Below are 26548 nucleotides of genomic sequence, written 5' to 3'. Positions count from 1 at the left end.
GTTGATGCATGCAATGTTCCCCAGCGACTGATTTATAAAAAAAAAAAAAAATGCAGCTATATACCCATTTCAGTGTGCCGATCGGCGCTCACGTGACCCGCCACCTCTCCTCTCACATGACAGCTGCAGCGGGTTAAGCCGCCTCTCTCCTCCTCCCCACCTGACTGACGTCAGCGGGGGATCCCCGACCCTGCCTACTGCAGCTGTTAGGCTGAGAGAGAGGAGAGCCGGGGGGTTATGTGAGCGCCAATCGGTGCTCTGTACACAGGTATATAGCTGCATTTTTCACATAAAGCACAGTCAGAAGGACATTACATGAAGAGGAAATATTTCCAAAGTGAGAGAATCTCTTGTTGTCAGACCTATTGTTCCCACTTGAACATTTTCCCCTCTATTCCTGTTTTGTTGACAACCCAAAATTTGGATTTATTTTCACTTCTAGTCATAACCATAAAGATGATAGAGAGTGGATTTCTCTAATGGGCACAGGCAGCAATAAAAACTGACAGGTGTTCTAATCCCGCTCCACGCTATCCAAAACTAAAAATAAGTTTTGTCTTTAGTTATACTTTAAGATTTATCTCTTTGGTTGCCTATTTTCTGCTGACTTGGCTAAGCAGATCTGAGCTGAGAAGCTCGACCTCCATAATACAACGGGCTCCTTCCCTTTCATAATTCTTATGTGAGCTCTAATGTAATTTATCTTATTGCAGGGGATAGATATGGACAAATACACCGTGTGTAAGGGAATCTCATACTCTGCTTTTGCATGTTAGCAGCTCTTTTGTTCAAGTAAAGCATTCATGGGGTGATTTCTACAGTCCAGTCTGTGGGTTTTTATTTATTTTTTATTTTATTTTTAAACTTTTCAATTATGCAACTGTATTAAGATCTGTATACCAGATATGCTTTCTACATATGTAAATGATCTATATTTTAAGCCTTGCTGCAAGACAAAATTACTCGTTTTCGTTACTAGTTTCAAATCTTTCCGATGGAATCAATTCCTATCGGGAAAACCGTTCGTCTGTATGCTATTCCGACTGGCCAAAAAAAATGACGCACAGGCAGCTACTGGCTATTGAACCTCCTTTTTCTAGTCCCGTCGTATGTGTTGTACGGCATCGCTTTCTAAACGAACGGACTTTGGTGTGATCATGTGTAGGCAAGTCCGTTTCAGCAGAACTCCGTCGGAAAGACCGCCAGAGTTTATTCTGAGGGAAAAACGGTCATGTGTACGCGGCATCAGCCTCCTATCGGAGGAAGTCTTTTATAACTATTCCATACCTTCTATCGGTGAAAGTATTTTATGGAGTGTTTACTTAATCAGTGTTTTATGGCTTCATGCTTTAATGTGGGCACCTGCTGGCCAGACATATTGCTTGTGCTAATCAATAGATTGCAGTTTACTCTGATAAGAATGCTTCCGCTTATCTTACTTTTACTAGTTGAAGTAGCTGTTATGTATATTGATTTTGTCTGACTTGCCTTAATAGCATTGTTAAGTGGCTTTTATGTCAAATAATCTCTGGGATATACACTATATTGGGACGTCTGCCTTTACACGCATATGAATTTGAATGGCACCCCAGTCTTAGTCCGTAGGGTTCAATATTGAGTTAGCCCACCCTTTGCAGCTATAACAGCTTCAACTCTTCTGGGAAGTCTGTGCACAAGGTTTAGGAATGTCTATGGGAATGTTTGGCCATTCTTCCAGAAGTGCACTTGTGAGGTCAGGCACTGATGTGGACGAGAAGGCCTGGCTCGCAGTCTCCACGCTAATTCATCCCATTGGTTGAGGTGCAGGCCAGTCAAGTTTCTCCACCCCAAACTCGCTCATTCATGCTTTCTATGGACCTTGCTTTGTGGACTGGATGAGTGAGTTTGAGGTGACGGAACTTGTCTGGCCTGCACAGATTCAGGCTAGTTTTATCAGTTAACAAAAAGTAAATGAACAGAAGAGAAATCAAAATCAAATCAATATTTTGGTGTGACCGCTCTTTCCCTTCAAAACCGCATCAATTCTTTGAAGGCACTCGGCAGGGAGGTTGTTCCTATGAGAACAAACCACAGATCTTCTGTGGCTGTAAACTGCCTCAAATCCTTCTGTCTCTTCATGTAATCCCAGACAGACTCCATGATGTTGATATCAGGGCTGTGTGGGGGCCAAACCATCACTTCCAGAACTCCTTGTTCTTTGCACTGAAGACTGTTCTTAATGACATTGGCTCTATGTTTGGCGTTGTCCTGCTGCAGAATACATTTGGACCATAAGAATGGGGCCAATCACACGCCTTCCTGATGATATGATGGATAAGTATCTGCTTGTATTTCTCAGCATTGAAGACTCCATTGATCTGACCCAACCTCCAACTCCATTTGCAGAGATGCCAGGGTGGATATAAACCCATGATCTTTAAAAAAAAAAAAAAAACAGATTTTCTTTTTTATTTAAATCATTTTTTTTTTTTTTTATTTGTATCAAATTTATTTTAATAAAATTCTTTTGGAGTAAAAATCTAGCTATGGCGGTTTTAACCCTTTTTTGGCCACAATTTCAGGAGTGAAATTGGGTATTTGCAGCATTTTATTTTTATAAATCACACACAGAGGGGCATACCGCAATAGAAGGCAGCGCTGATGGTGTATACAGGTTAGAGTGGCTTAACAACCACTTTAAAGCGGTAGTAAACCCGCTATTTTTTTTTTTTTTTTTTTTAACACCTGCAAAGCAAAAGGCATAATGAGCTAGTATGCACCGCATACTAGCTCATTATGAAATACTTACCTTAGAACGAGGCCCCGACATCTGGCATGATCCACGCCGAGGGAGCTGACATGCTCCCTCTGCGTTTCTTCCGGGTATCGCGGCTCCGGCGCTGTGAGTGGCCGGAGCCGCGATATCATCACTCCCGCGCATGCGCGCGGGAGATTTCATTCCGGCCGGCCAGACACTGCCGGATTTTCAGGCCGAGAATCCCCTCGTGCGCATGCGCCGCTGCAGTCAGCGGCGCATACTGAGGGGAATATCTCCTAAACCGTAAAGGTTTAGGAGATATTTTTTTTACCTACAGGTAAGCCTTATTATAGGCTTTCCTGTAGGTAAAAGTAAAAAAAAAAAAGAGTATACAACCACTTTAATAGATGAACACCACCATTTGGTAACAGAGGTAGGAGGAATCCCAGCACTACTTTATATTTGCACACTACTCAGCAGTTAAACATTAAACATTAAATCTTTTATATGACTTGTGGAGCTATTGGCAGATCAGGCGGAGGCATTTCCTGTATCTCCTCCTTTTCCTGTAGCCTCTGAACACCTGGTGTGATGTGCATCAGTGGGAACATATTGTTACTAAATGGCCCAAAGTGTTGTGCACGAGTAACAGTGAAAATAAGAAATACTTTGTTGTCCCATCGTAGGAAAGTCTTTTATCAACACTCCATCCCTCTGGAAAGTGGTCATTTTGGCTAATGAGGACCAGTGCCAGAGCAAAGCAGGGACTTTTGTAGCGTTTCTTTGCCTGGATTGTAGTACTGAAATATTTAATACATGGAAGTGTTCACACATCCTGCATATAGGAATCCTAGCTACTCAGGATGTTTGTGGTGGAAGTGCTTTACTGGAACAGATGAGGAAGTTATGTTACCAGAACTGAAAACGGAACTTTACCCATAACAACTTAAAGAAAAAAAAGTTTCCTAGCAAGAAACATACATTGCACATTAATAATTATGCTATCAAAATGAATGTGTGCTGTAACTTGTCTCCAGAATTGTTCCTGTTCCTTCTTGCTGGAGTCTGCCATTTTGCTGAAGCCCAGAGCCCCTGAACAGCTGTAAATCTTTGTTGTCAGCAGAACGGCCTCTAGTTGCTCTGTTTGGCACCATGCCAAAAATGGAGAGGGTGAGCAGGGTGAAATAGAGTATTACTGGTTTTTAAACAGTATAGGCACTTATTTTAAGACCCCCCTGCTCACTTCTGACAAGTTTTCCTGACCCCAAGAGAAAATGGTGACAGGGGAAAGGATATCCAGCGGATTGACAGGCTCCTCTCTGGTCCTGTGTGCTGTATGAAGGGGGGTCCCCTCTCTCCCCCCTCTCTCTCCCCTCTGCCCTGCCTTGAAGCAATGCCTGTGTAATCTTGAGGTTTGTGGTCCTCAAGTTGCATAAAAGTCGGCCCAAAGTAGTGCAGGGACTACTTTGAAATTGCTGTGCCTAGAAGTCGCAGAGATATGAATGGCACTCATTGGAAATCATAGGGTATGACTTTGCAGTCCCAACTTGCAGGACAAGTCGCACAAGTGTGAAAGGGGCCTTAGTCTGTTGTTGAGGCCTAGCAATCGGCTCAATGCACAATATTAAAATGTTTTATTTACAGTTAAATTTGTATGGAAGAGCTGTGTTAGGCTGTTTATTTCCATGAGGGTGCGACTGTACGCATGCGCTTTTGTGTGATTTCATTCGTCGTGCTTAGGGCAGCCCATTCATTTTGATGGTGCCTGACCCTTCTTAAAAATGTTGCCATGTGCATTACCAAAGTTTTATATAGTCGGGTTGCAAAAAGACGCAAGCCCGTCTAGTTCAACCAACAAAAAAAAATACAATCCTTCACCAACAGTTGATCCAGAGGAAGGTGAAAAACTCCAGCAAAGCATGATCCAATTTGCTACAGCAGGGGGAAAAAATTCCTTCCTGATTCCCCCCCCCCCGAGAGGCAACTGGATTTTCCCTGGATCAACTTTACTTATAAAATGTTAGTACCCAGTTATATTATGTATGTGTGTAGGAAATAATCCAGGCCTTTTTTTTAAAGCAATCTACTGAGTTGGCCAGAACCACCTCTGCAGGGAGTCTATTCCACATTTTCACTGCTCTTACTGTGAAGAGACCTTTCTGTATTTGGAGATGAAATCTTTTTCCTCTATATGTAAAGAGTGCCCCCTTGTCCTCTGTGAATAACTCAACACCAAGTTAACTATATGGACCACTTATGTATTTATACATGGTGATCATATCCCCCTTAATCTCCTCTTCTCGAGAGAATAAATTCAGTTTCTCTAATCTTTCCTCATAGCTGAGCTCCTCCATGCCTCTTAGTTTGGTTGCACTTCTCTGCACTTTCTCCAGTTCCCCGATATCCTTTTGAGAACTGGTGCCCAAAAATGAGCTGCATATTCCAGATGAGGTCTTACTAATTATTTGTACATATGATCTCTATCTCTCTATCTCTCTCTTCAATACAAGAAAGGACTTTGCTCGCTTTGGAAACTGCATCTTGGCATTGCATGTTATTATTGAGCTTATGATCTACCAAAACTCCCAGATCCTTCTCCACTATATGGATTCCCCCAGTTGTACTTCCCCCTAGTATGTATGATGCATGCATATTCTTAGCCCCCAAGTGCATAACTTTACATTTATCAACAATAAACCTCATCTGCCACATAGTTGCCCAATTAGACAGAGCATTGAGGTCAGCTTGTAAATTGGAGACATCCTGTAAGGACGTTATTCCGCTCTGTATAGGTTGGTGTCATCTGCAGAGACGGAAATGGTACTTTTAATCCCAGACCCAATATCATTTATAAAGATATAGTGTAAAGTAAGGGTCCCAGCACTGAACCTTGGGGTACACCATTGATGACCTTAGACCATTCAGAGTAAGAGTCATTAACCACGACTCTCTGAATTCTGTCCTTAAGCCAGTTTTCTATCCATTTACAAATTCTTTCCAAGCCTGTAGACTTTACCTTACACATGAGCCGTGTGTGGGGAACTGTGTCAAAATCCAAGTATACCACGTCCACCGCCACCCCTCTGTCCAAGTGTTTACTTACCTCCTCCTAAGAAATCAGATTTGTTTGACAACTTCTGTCTTTCATGAATCCATGCTGTCTGTTGCTTAAAATTTTTTTTTTTTTCAGCAAGAACTCCAGTATGTGGTCTTTTATTAAACTCTCCAGCATCTTCCCGACTATAGAAGATAAACTAACAGGTTTATAGTTACTTGGTAAAGACTTTGATCCCTTTTTAAATATAGACAACATATTGGTCCTACACCAGTCCAGTGGTACCATTCCTGTTATTAAGGAGTCCCAAAATATTAGAAACAATGGCCTTTTAGGATCTGTGGGTGGATGCCATCTGGTCCAGGTTCTTTATCTACTTTATTCTGTCTGGACCATATCACTTTTGAGCCATTATGGATCATTTGGGGCTGTGTCACTACCACCCCTATTATGGACATGAGCTCCCCCATGCTCCCTTTGTATATACAGAGCTGAAGAAAATATTTAAGATATTTTCCTTCTCTTTGTCCCAAGTCACCCACTCTAGATTATGGGTGCATGGGGGTGCCATTAAGTGCCAGCATTAGGCACCACCACGCACCTGTAGAAGGTGTTCCTGCAATGCATAACTGTAAACCTAGGCTACAATGCATTGGGACTTTTTTTTTTTTTTGTGTGTGACTAAACATACACTGGGGGAGGTTTACTAAAACTGGAGCACAGAATCTAGTACAACTATGTATAGTAACCAGTTGGCTTCCAGGTTTTATTGACAGAGCTTAACCACTTGCCGACCGCCTAACGCCGATGTACGTCGGCAGAATGGCACGGGCAGGCATAAGCACGTACATGTACGTGATTTGCCTCCCGCGGGTCGGGGGCCCGATCGGGCCCCCGCCCGGTGCCTGCGGCGGTCGGTTTTCGTTCGGGAGCGATCCCGGACGAGGGGACGGCCATTCATTCATGGCCACCCCCTCGCGATCGCTCCCGACGAATAGAAATCCCCGGTGACATCACTTCCTCTCCTGTAATGTAAACACAGGAGAGGAAGTGATGTATTCTCTCCTCCGTGTCGGTATTTTTCGTTCCGACACGGAGGAGAGCGGATCAGTGAGTTGCACCAACACATCCCACACACAGTAGAACATGCCAGGCACACTCACACCCCCCCTTTACCCCCCGATCACCCCCCCAATTACCCCTGCCCCCCAGTCACAGTGACACCAATGTCATTTTTTTTTTTTTTTTTTTTTTTTTTGCATTGGTGTCATTTGTGACTGTAATAACTGTTAGGGCAGTTAGAGTTAGCCCCCTTTAGTTCTAATGTACCCCCCTAACCCCCCCAATAAAGGTTTAACCCCGTGATCACCCCCCGTCGCCAGTGTCACTAAGGCTGGGTTCACATTGCAGCGGTTTATGAGAACGAATGTGATTCGCACCGCACTGCAGTGCAAATCACATCCGATCTCTGTGCGATTCGAGTTCAGCCATTCGCCGCACCCGCCACACCCGCCGCACCCGCCGCAAATTCGCACGGGACCCTTTTTTTGGCCCGCAGCAGAATCGGATCGCATGGGTGTTCACACCATGCGATCCGAGTTTGCAGATCGCACTGCGATATGCGAACTGATCTGGGGGTGTCAGTAACATTTCACTGACACTCCCAGCAGTTCGCATAGGGCAGTGTGAACTGCCGCCGGGAGGCATGCGATGCGGGAACCCGCCGCGGATTCGCGGCGTTTCCGCATCGCTCCAGTGTGAACCCAGCCTAATAAGCGATCATTTTTCTGATCGCCGTATTAGTGTCCCAGGTGACGCTAGTTAGGCAGGTAGGTATTTAGGTTCGCCGCAGCTTTTTATAGCGCCAGGGACCCCCATATACTACCGCATAAAGCCCCCTGATTGCCCCCTAGTTAACCCTTTCACCAGTGATCACCATATAACTGTTACAGGTGACGCTGGTTGGTTAGTTATTTTTTTATAGTTTCAGGGCACCCGCCATTTATTACCTAATAAAGGTTTAACCCCCTGATCACCCGGCGGGTGTCATTTGTGACTAATAACTGTTAGGGCAGTTAGGGTTAGCCCCCTTTAGTTCTAAGGTACCCCCCTAACCCCCCCAATAAAGGTTTAACCCCGTGATCACCCCCCGTCGCCAGTGTCACTAAGGCTGGGTTCAGATTGCAGCGGTTTGAGAACGGATGTGATTCGCACTGCAGTGCAAATCACATCCGATCTCTGTGCGATTCGAGTTCAGCCATTCGCCGCACCCGCCACACCCGCCGCACCCGCCGCAAATTCGCACGGGACCCTTTTTTTGGCCCGCAGCAGAATCGGATCGCATGGGTGTTCACACCATGCGATCCGAGTTTGCAGATCGCACTGCGATATGCGAACTGATCTGGGGGTGTCAGTAACATTTCACTGACACTCCCAGCAGTTCGCATAGGGCAGTGTGAACTGCCGCCGGGAGGCATGCGATGCGGGAACCCGCCGCGCATTCGTGGCGTTCCCGCATCGCTCCAGTGTGAACCCAGCCTAATAAGCGATCGTTTTTCTGATCGCTGTATTAGTGTCACAGGTGACGCTAGTTAGGCAAGTAGGTATTTAGGTTCGCCGCAGCTTTTTATAGCGCCAGGGACCCCCATATACTACCGCATAAAGCCCCCTGATTGCCCCCTAGTTAACCCTTTCACCAGTGATCACCATATAACTGTTACAGGTGACGCTGGTTGGTTAGTTATTTTTTTATAGTTTCAGGGCACCCGCCATTTATTACCTAGTCTCACTAGTGTACCCCTAAATTTAGGGGTGTCTACTTTCCAAAATGGGGTCATTTGGGGGGGGGTTTGTGCCATCTTGGCATTTTATGGCCTTCAAAACTGTAACGCCCTTAGAAAGCCTGAAGGCGGTGCTTGGTTTTCGGGGCCCCGTACGCGGCTAGGCTCCCAAAAAGTCCCACATATGTGGTATCCCCGTACTCAGGAGAAGCAGCAGAATTTATTTTGGGGTGTCATTTCACATATGCCCATGGCATGCGTGAGCAATATATCATTTAGTGACAACTTTGTGAAAAAAAAAAAAAAAAAAAAAAAGTTTGTAATTTTCCCGCAACTTGTGGCAAAATATAAAATATTCCATGGACTCAACATGCCTCTCAGCAAATAGCTTGGGGTGTCTACTTTCTAAAATGGGGTCATTTGTGGGGGTTTTGTGCCATCTTGGCATTTTATGGCCTTCAAAACTGTAATAGGTAGTGAGGAGTGAAGTCAAATATTTACGCCCTTAGAAAGCCTGAAGGCGGTGCTTGGTTTTCGGGGCCCCGTACGCGGCTAGGCTCCCAAAAAGTCCCACATATGTGGTATCCCCGTACTCAGGAGAAGCAGCAGAATTTATTTTGGGGTGTCATTTCACATATGCCCATGGCATGTGTGAGCAATATATCATTTAGTGACAACTTTGTGAAAAAAAAAAAAAAAAAAAAAAAGTTTGTAATTTTCCCGCAACTTGTGGCAAAATATAAAATATTCCATGAACTCAACATGCCTCTCAGCAAATAGCTTGGGGTGTCTACTTTCTAAAATGGGGTCATTTGTGGGGGTTTTGTGCCATCTTGGCATTTTATGGCCTTCAAAACTGTAATAGGTAGTGAGAAGTGAACTCAAAAATTTACGCCCTTAGAAAGCCTGAAGGCGGTGCTTGGTTTTCGGGGCCCCGTACGCGGCTAGGCTCCCAAAAAGTCCCACATATGTGGTATCCCCGTACTCAGGAGAAGCAGCAGAATTTATTTTGGGGTGTCATTTCACATACGCCCATAGCATGTGTGAGCAATATATCATTTAGTGACAACTTTGTGTAAAAAAAAAAAAAAAATTTTTTTTTTGTCATTATTCAATCGCTTGAGGCAAAAAAATAAAATATTCAATGGGCTCAACATGCCTCTTATCAATTTCCTTAGGGGGTCTACTTTCCAAAATGGGGTCATTTGGGGGGGTTTTGTACTGCCCTGCCATTTTAGCACCTCAAGAAATGAGATAGGCAGTCGTAAACTAAAAGCTGCGTAAATTCCAGAAAACGTACCTTAGTTTGTAGATGTGACAACTTTTGCGCAAACCAATAAATATACAATTATTGACTTTTTTTTTACCAAAGACATGTGGCTGAATACATTTTGGCCTAAATGTATGACTAAAATTGAGTTTATTGGATTTTTCTAATAACAAAAAGTAGAAAATATCATTTTTTTTCAAAATTTGCGGTCTTTTTACGTTTATATCGCAAAAAATAAAAATCGCAGAGGCAATCAAATACCATCAAAAGAAAGCTCTATTTGTGGGAAGAAAAGGACGCAAATTTTGTTTGGGTACAACATTGCATGACCGCGCAATTACCAGTTAAAGCAGCGCAGTGCCAAAGTGTAAAAAGACCTCTGGTCATTTACCAGCAAAATGGTCCGGTCTGAAAGTGGTTAATTGAACAAGCTGAATTGGAAGCTGCTTGGCTACCAAGCACAGCTGCACCAGATTCTGAGTGCTCCAGCTTTAATAAATCTCATCCAATGTCTCTCTCGGTAGTCCTGCTTGCACTAAGCAAGTACGAGAAGTCCAGGATTGGTTTGCTATGTTAAAGAGAAATTGTCACCTCTTTGCCTTAAGTATGTTTCAATGGAGGCTTCAGCTCACACCTTGCGGTGCATTATTTGACGTCATTTACATGTGTTGGCTCCTCCGTCTGTGAAACGGTTATTCGTTCCAATCAAAGGTGACTTCCCGATAACGCTTTATGAAGAAATACAAGGCTGCTGCAGTGCTTAACCGCTTGCCGACTGTCTCACACCGATATACATCGGCAGAAGGGCTCGTACAGGCAGAATCGCGTACCTGTACGTGGCCCTTTAAGAGGCGGCCAGTGGGCGAGCGTGCAAGCTCCATGAGTCGGGTCGTGGGTCCCACGGACTCTATCGCCACAGGGATACCCGCGATCGCCTCATGGGACGGAAGTATGGGGAGATGCGAAATGTAAACAAGCATCTCCCCGTTTCCCCCCTGTAATTGGGAATGATGTAAAGTGATTTTAATGATGGATTGATGAATAGAAATGATGATGAAGGGCTTGTGAATTTTCTGTCTGTTAGAGGCTAGCCTATGATTACATGTTACTTTTGGATCATCACTGGCTAAAAAAAATCATCAATTGATATGATAAATGATCTCTTATTAAAAAAAAAATTCTTGTTATGACGTGTAACTCTCACACAAGAAGTCTGTATGGTATCTTTTGCAAACTGGCCAAAGTGTTTTTCTAACAAAACCTGTCTGTTTGCTTTTCATTTTAGGACTTTGTTCAAGATGACATCCATTCCAGAATACTACAAAGGGAAAAATGTCCTCATCACAGGAGCTACCGGCTTCATGGGAAAGGTTCTCCTTGAGAAGCTGCTTAGGTCTTGTCCAGGCATCAAGAAGGTTTATGTTCTAGTCAGACCCAAAGCAGGCCAGGAGCCTCGGGAAAGGGTTGCAGAAATGATGAGCTGTAAGGTGAGTCCTAAAATGAATGCTGCGTTGTAACCTGATTGACACAATTTGTAATAATGCTTACAGGAAATTACTTTGGGGTACTTTTGCCTACTGAAATAAGCAGAGGTGAGTTTAACACCAATTGTATGATGGGCTGCATTGTAGAAGACAGAGGATGTATTTTAGAAATTTGTTGAACACTTAAAGGATAAGTTCACCTTTCATAACATGTTACACCCATATTCAGGGTGTAACATGTACTCTGTTATGAATGGACCGCCCTCCCCCCCCTGCACCTCTCTGATCCCCGTTGTGACAGCTAGCGGGGGTTCTTCTCCATCCTCGCTAGCTGTCACAATTTAACAAAAAAAGTGGCTGAGCGGCACTCTGCCCGCGCTCGGCCACGTTACTTATTGACAGGGCTATGTGCATGGAAAACTACAAGATCCGGCTGAACTAGCATGGCATTGTGGAGCGCCGTAGTAGTTCATTCATGCTTCCTGTCAAGTTGTATGTGCTTCCCCCCCATATGGGGATACAGATACACTGGCAGATGTGCAGGAGACCTGCATGGCACCAGCTGGTGCAATGCTTTACAGCATCCAAAAAAACAAAACAAATGCACAGGGTTTTATTTTTTTATTTTTTATATATCCTTTTAAGCCATCAAATATTTGAAGTGGTCAGAGTCTCCTACAAAGTTCTTGACTGAATTATGACCTTCATAATTGTCCTGTGCTGCCGAATAAATTTATCAAACCTGAAAGTTGTACAAGTGACCATAGTCGATGGCTGGTTAAATTAAACCCTGGTTTATAATGGCTGGCAGAAGGACCAGTGAGCAGGCATCACCAAGCTCTCCCCTACCCTGTTTTGGTCTCTTCAGGGGAGCCACTTGGACGATTACCCTAGAGCTGCTGTTTCTTCCTCCAGTAAGGTGTATTCTGTTAAGTCATTTTCCTGGTAAAAAGAGTTGAAATTGAAACACCACACCAATGCTATTATGTCCAGATAGAACTTTGTTCCATTAAAGGTCAGGGGTACAATTCAAAAAGTAGCTAACATGTTTTGGGGGTCTAAGTGCCCCCTTTGTTCAGGGCTAGAAAAAGCGTAAGAAAATTTTCATATTAATCTGATATCGATACATTATCCCCTCCCACAGGGTCATCATTAAAATCAGTCAATAATAATGAGTGTCAGAATAATTACACAAAAAAATGAGAACATAAGCGCTGAACAAAAGTGAGAATATGGATAATGAAGAAATAAATAATCATTGCTATTAAAATAATAGGCCTACATTTTTTAATATGGTTTTATTTGCACATATTTATAGCACCTTTAGCAGTGTGCTTTGTGTTGCCTGTAATGTTTTATTCACCATCTTGTTCTTTGTTGGAATTCACAAAGAAGTCTTGTTCGTTGCACTGCAATAAACTAAAAAAATTAGGTTTGCGTCATTGCTGGCAAGCTGACTAGCTGATATAGTTGCTATAATCCCTAGTTCTGTCCGATTGCCATATCCACTTGAAAACCCAGATAAAGTAGCAGATTCGCTGATGAATTCTTTATAGAGGAAACAAGCAACTCATCCGTGGTTATTACTTTGTGGGTTGGGGTGGACAGACAGATTTTTGCTAGGAAAGCTCATTAATGGAGCGTCAGAGATATAAAATTCAGACCGCTTATTGTTAATGCATACATTAATTTTATTGGCTCTTGCACACAGGCTTCCTGAGCCCGTTTGTAACCAAAGCTGAATATTCTCAGCTCAGGCAGCCCAAGTACAGCAAATAGCCTGTCTCTGAAAAGAATGGCTGTGCTCTTCTGTACTTGTGTATGACAGTGCTATTGTAAACACGAGTACAAAGTACGAGCCTTTGCAAAAATTAGAATTTCTTCCACTCATAGTAATTTTTCTGTTTCGGTTACATTGAATGGGCTCAGTCGGCCTGTGTGCAAGAGCCCTAAAATTAGTTTGACACGGTTTGTTACATCAGATGTTGTTCATTTTACCATAGAAAAGAAAATCTTATCACCAGATGTGTACAACATCTGAATGTTGCCTGGGACAAGAAGTACATGTATGTATTTCATGGGCTGTTTATTGGCTATAGATTTCTGTCAGTGGGCATCTTTTTATTTCATATGCTTTCATTTTACCACAATGACTGTTTTATGAAAAAATGACTAATTTTGTGAAGCTGTGACCCGGCTACGGGCTTTGAAGTATTTGCATGTTCTTTGTCCGCAGTAAATGAGCTTTAACCACATCAATACCGGGAACTTTTGCCCCTTTCCTTCCTAGACCAATTTTCAGCTTTCAGGGGTCTTGCACTTTCAATAAGAATTGCGCGGTCATGCAATGCCTTACCCAAATACATTTTTTATCGTTTTGTTCACACAAATGGAGCTTTCTTTTGGTCGTATTTATTCACGACTCCGTTTTTTTATTTTCTGTGATATAAGCGGAAATTTGGAAAAAAAACAATATTCTATTTTAAAAGAAATCTAATAAAATCTAATTTTGGCATGAATTTAAGCCAATGCAGTGGCTGGGTGGGAAGTGATTAAAGGATAAGTTTACCTTTTCGTAACATGTTGCACCCATATTCGGAGTGTAGCATGTTATTAAGCAGCATCCCCTGATCCCTCATTGTGACAGTGAGTGGATATATATTATTTTTTGTCCTTTTTTTTTTTTTTTTTTATGGTTCATTTGGGCCAAACTTGCTCAAACCAACTATTTACTACACTTACTGGTGTGCTTGTTGGGCACAGTTTGTTAGCTATATGGGCCCTTGCACATGGGCGGACCGATCGTATCCACCTGCCAGTTTTTTAGGTAGACCCAGTCAGACTTTGTAGTCTCCTCTGTGGAGCAATGGGTGTCAACAGACTTGTGTCCGTTGATATCCGATCCGGTCTGCTAAAAACAGACAAATGGGGATCCGCTCCCCATCTGTCTGGCAGATTGGATCAGATGGCAGTTGGGTGTAAAGGGACAGGTGTAAGCGGTGCAGACACAGACAAGGCATTGGCCTGCTCAATGGGGAATCGGTGGGCAGATGTCCTGCTGGACAGGCGGCCTCCAGTGTGTAAGGGGCCTATGTTAACTCTACTACATGCAGCGTACAGCGCTGTGTTGCAGCAGTGGGACAGAAGCTTCCCTTCCCTCTGCCCAAACAAAAAAAAAGTTGGACTGGGCACTGTTTGGCCATTCACTGAAAGCTTTGTTTTCTTAGAATTAATACAAAGCATCTTCTGATTGGCTGAGGCAGAGAGGCTCGTAAATAATGTTGCAGATTTCACCTCACCTTCAGAGAATGCAAAGCTTCCTGTGCATGGCTTAGCAGTGCTCAGCCCTACTTTGCTTTGTTCTGGAACGTGATGGAAGTCTCACTGCTGGAAAAAAGCTCTGTATAAGGTAGGTATCTGACGCTACGTACAGTTTATAAAGCGTGCCCAGCAAGCGCAGCTATTAGTGTGCTAAATAATTTGTGCCAGCTTGGCCCAAATGAGACTCTAAAGGTGGAGTTAGGCATTGACATGTTTGCTTGTAGAGTGCAAAGAAATTTTATATTTGTGCGAAACTATTGGTCAAAGAAACCTGGGAAAAAAAAAACATGTAAGTAATGATCCGTCATTGGAACTATAACAGATATGTAAAAATTGCTCTAGCTGGTTTAGAGGTATGCCGGGTACGAGTGCTGAACTGGTAATGACTGGGAGTTCCTCTAGAAACCTGTCTGCCTGTAGGGCTTTGTTTTCTAATTGTAAAGTTACGTAATACAGTATTGCTATTCCTTGTGGGATGGATGATACAGCAGCGTGTTCCCTTGGTTAAGTTGTTGTGCTCTGGTTACCAGAGGGACAGGGATCGGAACAAGCATTTGTTTTCTGCCTGGCAGCCAACACTAGCTGAATTATAATAACAAGAGGTAAAAGATGCTAAAGTGTTGCCCGTAGCAACCGATTACATGGCGCATACCAGCTGTCTGGTTTGCAAAAACTTTATTGAAGTTGCCCATTGCAATCTGTTTTCAGTTCAGCAATGGTAAAAATAAAACAAGAGAACTTGTGTATACCTCACTTTTCACAAATCGGCCTCTACATGTTACCTTTTTTTAGTGCTGGTTAGAGAATACAAGCTAATGTCTGATTGGTCGGTGTGTGGGTAACGGCTAAACTTTTCCTTCAGTTTATAAAAATGAACACTATGCTTTCCCAGTGCTAAAGTATGCAGGCTAACCGCATCTGTTTCTGTTATTTTAGGCTTTCATATTTATTTTATATAAGCTGCTTTGTCCTCTTTGCTAGAATTTTTAAAACAAAACAAAACCTGCTTTTGGTGAGGTCTTGTTATCACTGCAGGGATGTATGCTGTATATATACCCTTTACCCTTGGTTGTCATTGGGTACAGACTCTGCCCTGGACTGTCATGACTCGTACACTGCAGTCAGCATGGCACCCGCGTCACTCTCATTCCTTCCTTCTGATGTGAATTGTCACATGTACAGCTTTTACCCTTTGCCATTATAATCCAAACCTAAGAGAATGACCGCGGTCAATATCACAACCATGTCCCCTTCATCGACAGGTGCAGAACTTTTTTTTTTTTTTTTATTTTTTTTTTGGAAACTCTACCCTAAACTTCACGCAGCTGCTTCTCGTACAGAGCTCATCCGGATGATACCACTCATTTGTTATGTAGAATGTACAAACTATTGCTTGGGGTGCCGTCACAATCTGACCCATTATACATCAGGGAATGGGAGGCAGAATTGGGCATCCATTTCACAACAGCCCAATTACAAAAAAAAAATCATCAACTTTCCCGTGCCCCGTCTATTAGTACTAAAACTCAGGCAACCTGCTAGAAGTTTCTCTCTGGATGGTACCGTATGCCCCACCGTCTAGCTAGAATGTTTCAATGAGTGGATTGCAAATGTTGGCAAGGCTGTACCCAGGAGGGCACCTGTCTCTATATCTGGTGGGACTTCCCTAAAGATTAAAAAAAAAAAATTTCTGTCAGGAAATCTCTCCCTGGATTCAGAAGCCAACACTCTGACCTCTTGAATTCACCCCGCTCCACCACCTAGGTCATTCTTCTCCCCCCTCCTTAAAAATCCTAGAAAAAAGCATCACACTGCATCTATTGAATGAAGCCAAAAGTCTCATTCCTAGATATTGGATACAGAGTAAATACCCAACCTTCTGACACTGGCAGATAGAAGTAGAAAGGATTATGGAGCCAGAAAGATGGGTTTTTATCTTGGTAATCAAAAAGAACAGTTTCTTGACATCTGGTCGGGTTGGATGTGTTACTCCCTGGGGATTGACAAGTTACTTAGTCCTACTTATTACAGGGGGGCTACCAGGTATGGTTGTGTATTCACTTTACAGTGCTGTCTAGAAGCTGTTCTCACGCCACTGACGACCGGGTCATTCCCCACTATTCTGCCCCTTACCATGTTTTGGGTTCTGAAGACCGTGAATGTGCCAGGACCCAAACAGTGATACCTTTTTTGTCCTGCAAGCATTGGAGAGAGAGACAGATGCACTAACTAGGTTTCCTAGTGTGGACCAGATATATATATATATTTTTTTCCTTTTAATTTTTTGGTTCTGTGGTTTCCTTTCGTTTGGTCATTAGCCCATGATTTTGTATTGAGTGGATGGGCCCTCCCCACTTGCTCCTGCAATTTGTCATGGTAGGGCATTAAGTACAGCATGGGTCTCCAAACGTTTTAACCACTTAAGGACCGCCGCATGTAAATATACATTGGCACCGACAGGCACAAGCACGTACATGTACGTGCTCGCCTTCCAGCGGGTGGGGGGTCCGATCGGACCCCCTTGCACTGGCTGTGGCGGTCCGTTTAGCTTCAGGAGCGATCCGGGATGAGGGGATGGCCGTTGGTTTCTGGCCATCCCCTCTCGATCGCTCCTGGCGAATGAGAAGCTTCCCCCGCTGTGTAGTGTAAACACAGGCAGGGAGGAAGTGATGTCATTCTCCTCGGGGCGGTCTTTTTGACCGGACTGCGAGGAGAACACATAGTAAGTGTGCATCAACACTACACTGACATGTAGGCACACTGTCGCCCCCCGATTTCCCCCCCCCCCCCCCTTAGTCACAGTGTCACTGATTGCAGTGATCATTTATTTACTGATCACTGCATTTAGTGTTAGTTGTGACAGTAAAAAGTGTCAGGGCAGTTGGTGTTAGGTCCAGGGTAGCCCCCTACCCCCCCCCCCAATAAGTTTAACCCCCTGATTGCCCCTAGAGTTAACCCTTTCACCCCCTTTTGCCAGTGTCACTAAGCGATCGTTTTTCTGATCGCTGCATTAGTGTCACTGGTGCCGCTAGGTAGATTTTTTTTTTTAGGTTCATCGCCAGGTTTTTATAGCATTAGGTACCCCCATATACTAGCCAATAAAGGTTTTAACCCCCTGATTGCCCCTAGAGTTAACCCTTTTCACCAGCGATCACCGTATAAGTGTCACTGGTGACGCTGGATAGCCAGTTAGTTATTTAGGTTCCCCGTTAGGTTTTGATATAGCATCCGGGACCCCCATATACTACCTAATAAAGGTTTAACCCCCTGATTGCCCCTAGTTAACCCTTTCATCCCCTTTTGCCAGTGTCACTAAGCAATCGGTTTTCTGATCGCTGCATTAGTGTCACTGGTGCCGCTAGGTAGCTAGTTATTTTTTTAGGTTCACCGCCAGGTTTTTATAGCGTTAGGTACCCCCATATACTACATAATAAAGGTTTTAACCCCCTGATTGCCCCTAGTTAACCCTTTCACCAGTGATCACCGTATAAGTGTTACGGGTGACTCTGGTTGGTTGGTTAGTTTGCTTTTTATAGCATCAGGGCACCCACCATTTATTACCCAATAAAGGTTTAACCCCCTGATCACCCGGCGGGTGATATCAATTAGGTTTTAGGGTCAGGGTCTGCGTCGCCCCAGGCAGCGCTAGGTTAGTGCCAGTACCGCTAATACCCACGCGCAGAGCATAAACCTCCCGTAGTGGTATAGAATCTGAACGGATCAATATCTCATCTGATCAGATCTATACTAGCATCCCCAGCAGTTTAGGGTTCCAAAAAAACGCATTGTTAGCGGGATCAGCCCAGATACCTGCTGGCACCTGCGTTTTGCCCCTCCGCCCAGCCCACCCAAGTGCAGTATCGATCGATCACTGTCACTTACAAAACACTAAACGCATAACTGCAGCGTTTGCAGAGTCAGGCCTGATCCCTGCGATCGCTAACAGTTTTTTTTGGTAGCGTTTTATATTTAAATCCGGAAGGCAGTGCTTGGTTTTCGGGGTCCAGTACGTGGCTAGGCTCCCAAAAAGTCCCTCACATGTGGTATCCCTGTACTCGGGAGAAGCAGCAGAATTTATTTTGGGGTGTAATTTCACTTACGCCCATAGCATGTGTGAGCAATATATCATTTAGTGACAACTTTGTGCAAAAAAATAAAATAATTTTTAATATTCCTGCAACTTGTGGCAAAATATAAATATTTCATGGACTCAACATGCCTCTCAGTAAATAGCTTGGGGTGTCTACTTTCCAAAATGGGGTCATTTGGGGGGTTTTGTGCTATTTTGGCATTTTATGGCTGTGATAGGTAGTGAGGAGTGAAATCAAACATTTGCACCCTTAGAAATCCTAAAGACAGTGATTGGTTTTCGGGGTGCCGTACGCGGCTAGACTCCCAAAAAGTCCCACATATGTGGTATCCCCGTACTCAGGAGAAGCGGCAGAATATGTTCTGGGGTGCAATTCCACATATAACTATGGCACGTGTGAGCAATATATCATTTAGTGTCACCTTTTGTAAACTTATTTTTTTTTTGTGTCTTTATTCAATCACTTGGGACAAAAAAAATCTTCAATGGGCTCAACATGCCCCTCAGCAATTTCCTTGGGGTGTCTACTTTCCAAAATGGGGTCATTTGGGGGGGTTTGTACTGCTCTGCCATTTTAGCACCTCAAGAATTGAGATAGGCTATAACTTTTGCGCAAACCAATAAATATACGCTTATTGACATTTTTTTTTACTAAAGACATGTGGCTGAATACATTTTGGCCTAAATGTATGACTAAAATTTAGTTTATTCGATTTTTCTTAGAACAAAAAGTAGAAAATATCTTTTTTTTTTTTTTTTTTTTTAATTCAGTCTTTTTCCATTTATATCGTAAAAAATAAAAATCGCAGAGGCAATCAAATACCATCAAAAGAAAGCTCTATTTGTGGGAAGAAAAGGACGCAAATTTTGTTTGGGTACAACATTGCATGACCGCGCAATTACCAGTTAAAGCAGTGCAGTGCGAAATTGTAAAAAGACCTCTGGTCCTTAGGCTGACAATTGGTCCGGGGCTGAAGTGGTTATGAAACAAGAGCCAGTTTACGGTGCTTCAGACTTGAGGGAAGCCAGACTGTGGATATTGGGAGTAGAAAAGGTCCTGGCATTGATGGGATTAAACAATGCCATAGGCTTAGTTGTCAGTGGGAGTAAAAAAAATGTATACTTTTTGGTGTCAGTGGGAGGAATAGTGCCCCCGTCATTGGTATCGATGGAAGGAATGATGGCCCATCATTGGTATTGATGGAAGGAATGATGGCCCATCATTGGTATCGATGGAAGGAATGATGGCCCATCATTGGTATCGATGGAAGTAATGATGGCCCATCATTGGTATCGATGGAAGGAATGATGGCCCATCATTGATGTCGATGGAAGGAATATTTATTAACAACAAAAGTTAATAAAAATCGACTTGTTATCCAGCCAGGTTGTGCCGATGGGCCACAGCTTTAATTTTGGATGATTTCCCAACTCAAAAATAAACTAAGGCCCCTTTTACACATGTGGACGATATGTCCGTATTTCATCCATCCGTTTGCGGATGAAATACGGGCATACATTCATCCCTATGGGATAGCGGGTGTCTGTGGATGAGCATCCACAAACACCTGATTTCGTCCGCCTACCGCTACAGTCCGATTCTGCAGACGGAGGAAAATCCTATTTTTCTATCCGTCTGCAGAGCGGATCGGATGAACATGGACAGACGGTCCGTGCTCATCCGATCCCCCATAGAGGAGAGCGGAGAGCTGACAGGGCGGTCCCTGCACAGTGTGCGGAGACCGCCCTGTCCACCGCCGGCTCAGCGGGGACAACGGAGCGATCCCCGCTGAGCGAGCGGATCATTACTGATCCGCCCCGTGTGAAAGAGGCCTAAAAGGAAACAAATTGTTGAAGTCTGTTTTTAGTATAACGGAAAAATAATTTATATAAGACGGCTGATCATGTATCTGCTAGCTTGTTAAACCTTCTATACCAGGGGTTTTTAAGCTTTTTAATCCATGGTGCAATTAAGAAAAAAATAATTACTGTACTGGGACCTAAGAAGGGGTATTACCGTAAACTTTTACCAAAGTGTCAGCATGAATGAATGAATGAATGAAAATACTTATATAGCGCACAATGCGAACTGAATCGCCTCTAGGCGCTGTGGCGAGCTTTGATCATCTGCTAAAAGAGGAAGGTCTTGAGTTTTTTCCTAAAAGCCAGGTGATTTTCTTCCAGGCGGATGTTGATTGGTAGAGCATTCCATAGCCGAGGCCCTTGGACAGCGAATCTCCGATCACCCTTGGATTTATACCGGGCTTTGGGCACGAGGAGGAGGTTTTTGTTGGCTGATCGAAGACTGCGGTTTGGTGTGTAATGATTTATTTTCTCCATTAGGTATTGCGGAGCTTCTCTATGCACGCATTTGTGGGTGAGGCAAAGGGTCTTGAACGTGATCCGATTTTTTACGGTTAGCCAATGTAAGCTCCTCAGTGAAGGAGAAATGGATTCCCAGGGTTTTTTTCCTGTTATCAGCCTTGCCGCCGTGTTTTGGATCAGTTGTAATCGCGCAAGTTGATATTGTGGTAATCCTATGTAAAGCGAGTTTGCGTAGTCCAGTCGTGAATTAAGCAGATCTAATAAGATATAATTAACAACGTAACAATAATTGTATAACATATTGCTGGCAGTCTTCACCCTCTCTGTAAGCTTTTCTGTTCATTTTTTGATTAAATTCTCAAATAAAATGTATAGGGACATTTTGCATATGTAGATGGGTAGACTGATATCTAAGCTGTGCTCTGGTCACACATTCTATATGTGTTTAACACCAAACACTCCAACCCCCCCCCCCCCCCCCCTCCTAGGAGCAGTGTGAGAATGCGGGGGGGGGGGGGGGGTCAGGCCAGAATCCAAGAAAAAGAAGAAAATAATGTAATATTTTGCAGAGAGAGGGTGGAGTGCAGAAAGGAGATAAATTATAGTGAAGCTGGGTTCACATATGCAACGGGGGAACCAGTGATTCCTGTGCAAATTCACAGGCACTGCTCTCTGCAAATCGCTATGGGTGTCAATACAAAGTTAATGACACCCCCAAATTGGTTTGCAGTGCAAACTGCGAAATCAGAATGGAATCGAATCGCATGGGTGGGCTGTAGTCTGATTCCAGTGTGGACCAAAAAAAGGTCCTGTACCATTTTGGTCCGAATGTGATCTGCTCAGCAATGTCTATGTTTGCACCAGTGTGACCTCAGCCTAAGGCTGCATTCACACCTGAGCGTAGCGTTTTCAAGCGTTTTTTGCCACGTTCTTTACAGCGATTTGCCGCGATTTTGTGCAGGGCAAAAGGTCACCAATGGTAAAAGAAGAAAAACGCCTAAATCTGCTCAATTTGAGCGACAAAAAAGGGTCCGGAACTTGTTTGAGCTTCAGGCGTTCGGCTTCAGGCGACATGTAGTGGAGATGTGAACCATCTCCATTGAGAATAATAGTTTTTCCCCTCCAGCGTTTTGTAGCTTCAGGCTTCAAGCTACAAAACGCTCAGGTGTGAATGGGGTCTAAAGGTCTGATTTAGGCATCATCCAGCAGACTGGATTTGACATCATGGAGATTAGCATATTTCCAGGTCTTTGTTACAGGTTAGTAGCAGTAAAAGGTCAATAGTTTTAATTAAGCACATGTAAGCCCCTCTCACCATTTCTATGAACTTAAAAAGGTTGTAAAAAAAACAAAAAAAAAAAAAAACCCCTGCAAGACAGTCATAATGCAATACTTATCTTAGAACGAAGCTGTTGCAGCGGCGCCCGCACACGGCTGACATTTTCTCCGGAGTTTCTTCCGGGTTCGCGTGCTCCGGATTGGCCGGAGCTGTGATAACATCACTTCTGTGAGTGCGAGCCGCCGTTCACGCCACGGGGCTCGGAAGGAACTTCACCCTTGGCCATTCCTTCAGTGCGCATGCACCAGTGATGTCACTGCATGTCATTTTAATATCTTCTCAACTGTACACGTTTTAGGAGATATTTACACTACCTATAGGTAAGCCTTATTATATACTTGCCGATAGGTAAATGTTAGCAGATGAAGTTTTCTTCCTCTTTAACTTGAGAGAAACCCGGGTCATTTTCTTTTTTCCATGTTCAGGTATAGCTGGGGTGTCTTCACCTCACAACCTTGTCTGTGTAGTTCCTTCCCAAATATGTGTCTGTGCTGTTAATCAAATTCCTTTTGGAAGGAGTGGTGGTGTCCCGGGCAGGAATATTTATTACAATTTTATCCCATAGAAAGGAATGCTCTCTATTGTACATTAACTGCACAGTTCATGGTAGTATGCAATTTGAAATATAAAGTGTATCATTCACCACTGCTTTAATGTTTGGACAAGCTATGCTACGTTTATTACACAGTCATGTGATGACCCATCACTAATACATCAAACTCCGTTTTGGGTCCCAACCCATAATTTTAAAGTGGTTGTCAACTTCAGACATGAAATATGAGTAAAGCATATCCCTGCGCACCTGTCTCAATTAAAGCGGAGGTCCACCCTAAAGTGGACCTTCCGCTCATTGGAATCCCCCCCCTTCCAGCGCCACAATTGGCACCTTTCAGGGGGGAGGGGGGTGCAGGTACCTGTACAGTACAGGTATCTGCACCCACTTCCGGGATAGCTCTCTGCGGAAAGGGGCGTAGATTACGCCCCTTTCCGAAAGTTCCCCCGCTGCCAGCTGGGAAACACACAGATCCCAGAGGCAGCGGGTCCATCCTCATTGCGCAGCGCGACTCACGCATGCGCAGTAGGGAACCGGGAAATGAAGCCGAAAGGCTCCACTTCCTGATTCCCATACCCAAGATGGCAGCGGCAGCACCCGAGAGACGATCGAGAGATCGGCTTCGGGTGCCGACATTGCGGGCGCGCTGGACAGGTAAGTGTCACTATTTTAAAAGTCAGCAGCTGCAGTATTTGTAGCTGCTGGCTTTTAAAAAAAAAAAAAAAAAAAAAAAAAAACGCGCACTCCCGGCGGACTCCCGCTTTAAGAGCATTAAGTATAATTTCTGTCTGCTGCTTTGTTCCTCTATCAGCATGAATCACTTTTGACAAGTTTCCCTGACCCCAAGAGAAAAAATGGTGATGGGGAAGGAGCTCCAGCACACAGCCTGTGTTTGACAGCCTCAGCTGTGTGAACGGATGGTGGTATCCCCTTCCCTTCCCTTCCCTTCCTTTCCTTCCAACCAGCTCTCCTCACTGGGCTCTGCAGAGTGTAATTTTTAGCTCTCTGCCCCCTTTTTTTCTAGAAGTTCAGACAAGCGTTATAAATTCTTGATTTTGAATGGCTGTAGGGAAGGGAGGCTGCAGATAAACAAATACAACTTGTGTAGCAGGATTTTTTCATCTCTATCGCCTGAGGAAAGGCACTTTACTGCGTATATGTAAGGTTTTACAACCACTTGAAAGGAACCCTGTTCCTGACAACTAGTAGAAGCTGTATTACAATTGATTTTTAAAGAGTACCTCTCACTTGTAATGTTAGGACCATGTGATGACCCCCTTTAGTTCTTCGATTGTTATATTTTCTGTGGGCTGTATCCTCTCAAACACAATAATTTACTATGTATCTACAGATTAGATAACCTCCCCGTGTCCTACACGGAACGAAATGACCACTAACTGTTAGCAAGATTTCTTATTACTCTGAAAGGCGTTGAAGAATAATTAGCTTGTTTTGTGTCGCGATCATTTCTTCTTTTCATCAATAATGGTTCGTCTCTCCAGGAGGCATAAATGCTTCTCCTAGATGGCATGACCTACATTAATAACTCCTAACACAAATAGAATCTAATGATAAAAATAAAAATTAGTGCAACAAACCGCAGCGTTCCCTGGTTGATTTGGATTCTGTATAATGTGTTAATTAGCTGTGCATTATTTACATGTGATCAGCACTGCAGCACCAGTTAAAATGGAAATCTTCTTTTCCCTTGATAACTCATCACCAACATTTGTTGGAAATGTTATATCTAATTTTTCATGTAAAGGAGATTTTTAGGTGGAAGCAGGCACATGAAATGATTTTGACCTCTTACTTGTTACAGGTATTGATATAGTAACAGAAACTTTTACTGTACTTTTTAACATATTTTTTCGCCCGTCCACCAGCCCCGCACTTGCCCCATCTTCAGCTCCCTCTTGCATGTCCTCGGTGGCTTCCTCCTTGGCTGCCAATACGGTTGCTTCTCCTCTCAGACAATCGGGTCTTAAGACACACTTCCTGATTGGCTGGGAGGGGAATCTGGAAGACGATAGCGGATATTTGCTACTGTCACATAACTGGGTGGGCTCTGCGCACGATCACACTCTTTTTTTGAAGCCAATTAGAGCCTGTGCTTGCAAAAAAAAAACCCCATTGAAATCCATGTGTCTTGTGCCCTCCATGTAGGTTAGGGCCTGGGTGCATGGATTGAGGGGGGGGGGTGTCCCTTTAGAGACGGGCCGCCACTTATCACATCAATCCTTTCTCCCAAGGAGCTTAAAATCTATCTTCCCTATCACACATAAAGGCATACACACATACTAGGGCCATTTTAGACTGGCGCTAATTAACCAACTGGCATGACTTTGGAATGTGGAAGAAAATCAGAGTAACCTCATGCAAGCATAGGGAGAAACATGTGAACTCCATGCAGATAGTGTCCTGGCTGGGATTTGAACTGAGGACTTTAAAGTGGTTGTAAACCCTTACAAACCACTTTGACCTACAGGTAAGCTTAGATTAAGGCTTACCTGTAGGTCCAACAAATATCTCCTAAACCTACACGGTTTAGGAGATATTTACTAAAAGACAGTGACAGCGGCGCGCAGGCGCACTATCGCCGTTAGCAGCAGCATGCCGTTAGTGGCGGCTCCCAATGCGCGGGAGTGATGTCATCGCTGCTCCGGCGCTGTGAGTGGCGATACCCGGAAGAAGATGGATGCTCCGGACTACAGGGGACAGCGGTGACATCGCTGGCTCCTGTGTCAGGTAAGTGACACATAATGGACTACTATGTGATGCATACTAGCCCATTATGCTTTACCTTTGCAGGGAATGAAAGAGGAAGTAAACCCATCAGGGTTTACTTCCTCTTTAATGCTGAAAGGCAGATGTGCTGACCTCTAAGCGTATTGTACCTTGCAGTTTTGAGTATGAAACTTCAAACTACAAGCTGTTTTCTCCGACTTAAATTTCAACAGCGGTAGCACTACAAATAAAGATCACGTTCTTCATTCATTCCTAGCAATAGACTTAAAGCCTGCACTTGCAGACCACATAGGTCAAGGTATCTGCTGTTGCTGAGGAAAATGTTAGCTCCTCTAATGTAATGCTATTTCAGTAGCAACTCGCATCAAATCTCAGGACTTCTCCATGTTACTTCTATTAGTGCTTGTGTGCCAAGCTCAATTGTATTTTTGGTTTGTCAGGTCATTTTGGTCTTGCCCATTGTATAAAGAGGCATTCGGCGATGCCCACCTCTCCACTTGAGGCCTTATTAGGACATTCCGTGTCTGGTCTGTAATCCTTGTGTTAAAAGAACACGGGCATGGCAAAAATTCATATAGACCCAATACCAGTTAGGATTATGGGTGACATTAGTTGATTTAAGCCAAACTCCAGGAATTATTATCCTTTAAGTATATGCTGGTTTATAAGGGATTAAGCCCAACAAGATGTTTGACACTTTGTTGATGTCTTTTATACACCATTTCAGTTTTGCTGAGCCCCTGGGGGACAGCTATTACTACACTGCTGGTGCTCTGACTTTGCCAGCACAGCGAGCTATACTGCCCACCCCTCCTCTCTGCTGTCCATTCACAGAATAGTTTGGAT

The 26548-nt window shown here is 43.8% G+C and overlaps 1 protein-coding gene across 1 annotated transcript in view; it reads left to right on the top strand.

Moving 5' to 3' along the window:
* The window catches only part of FAR1 (fatty acyl-CoA reductase 1), a 138979-nt gene that overhangs the window by 33818 nt on the left and 78613 nt on the right, over positions 1–26548 (top strand). Inside the window, exon 2 of the mRNA XM_077460939.1 lies at positions 11128–11329. Coding sequence (XP_077317065.1) covers positions 11141–11329 — 189 coding nt within the window. The 5' untranslated portion in view covers positions 11128–11140. The remainder of the gene's footprint in view (positions 1–11127; positions 11330–26548) is intronic.

The sequence above is a fragment of the Lithobates pipiens genome, unplaced genomic scaffold (genome assembly GCF_037356315.1).
Source record: "Lithobates pipiens isolate NorthernLeopardFrog02 unplaced genomic scaffold, aLitPip1_a1.2 Scaffold_10, whole genome shotgun sequence".
Lineage (NCBI taxonomy): Eukaryota > Metazoa > Chordata > Amphibia > Anura > Ranidae > Lithobates > Lithobates pipiens.
This window is presented reverse-complemented; position numbering and strand designations above follow the sequence as displayed.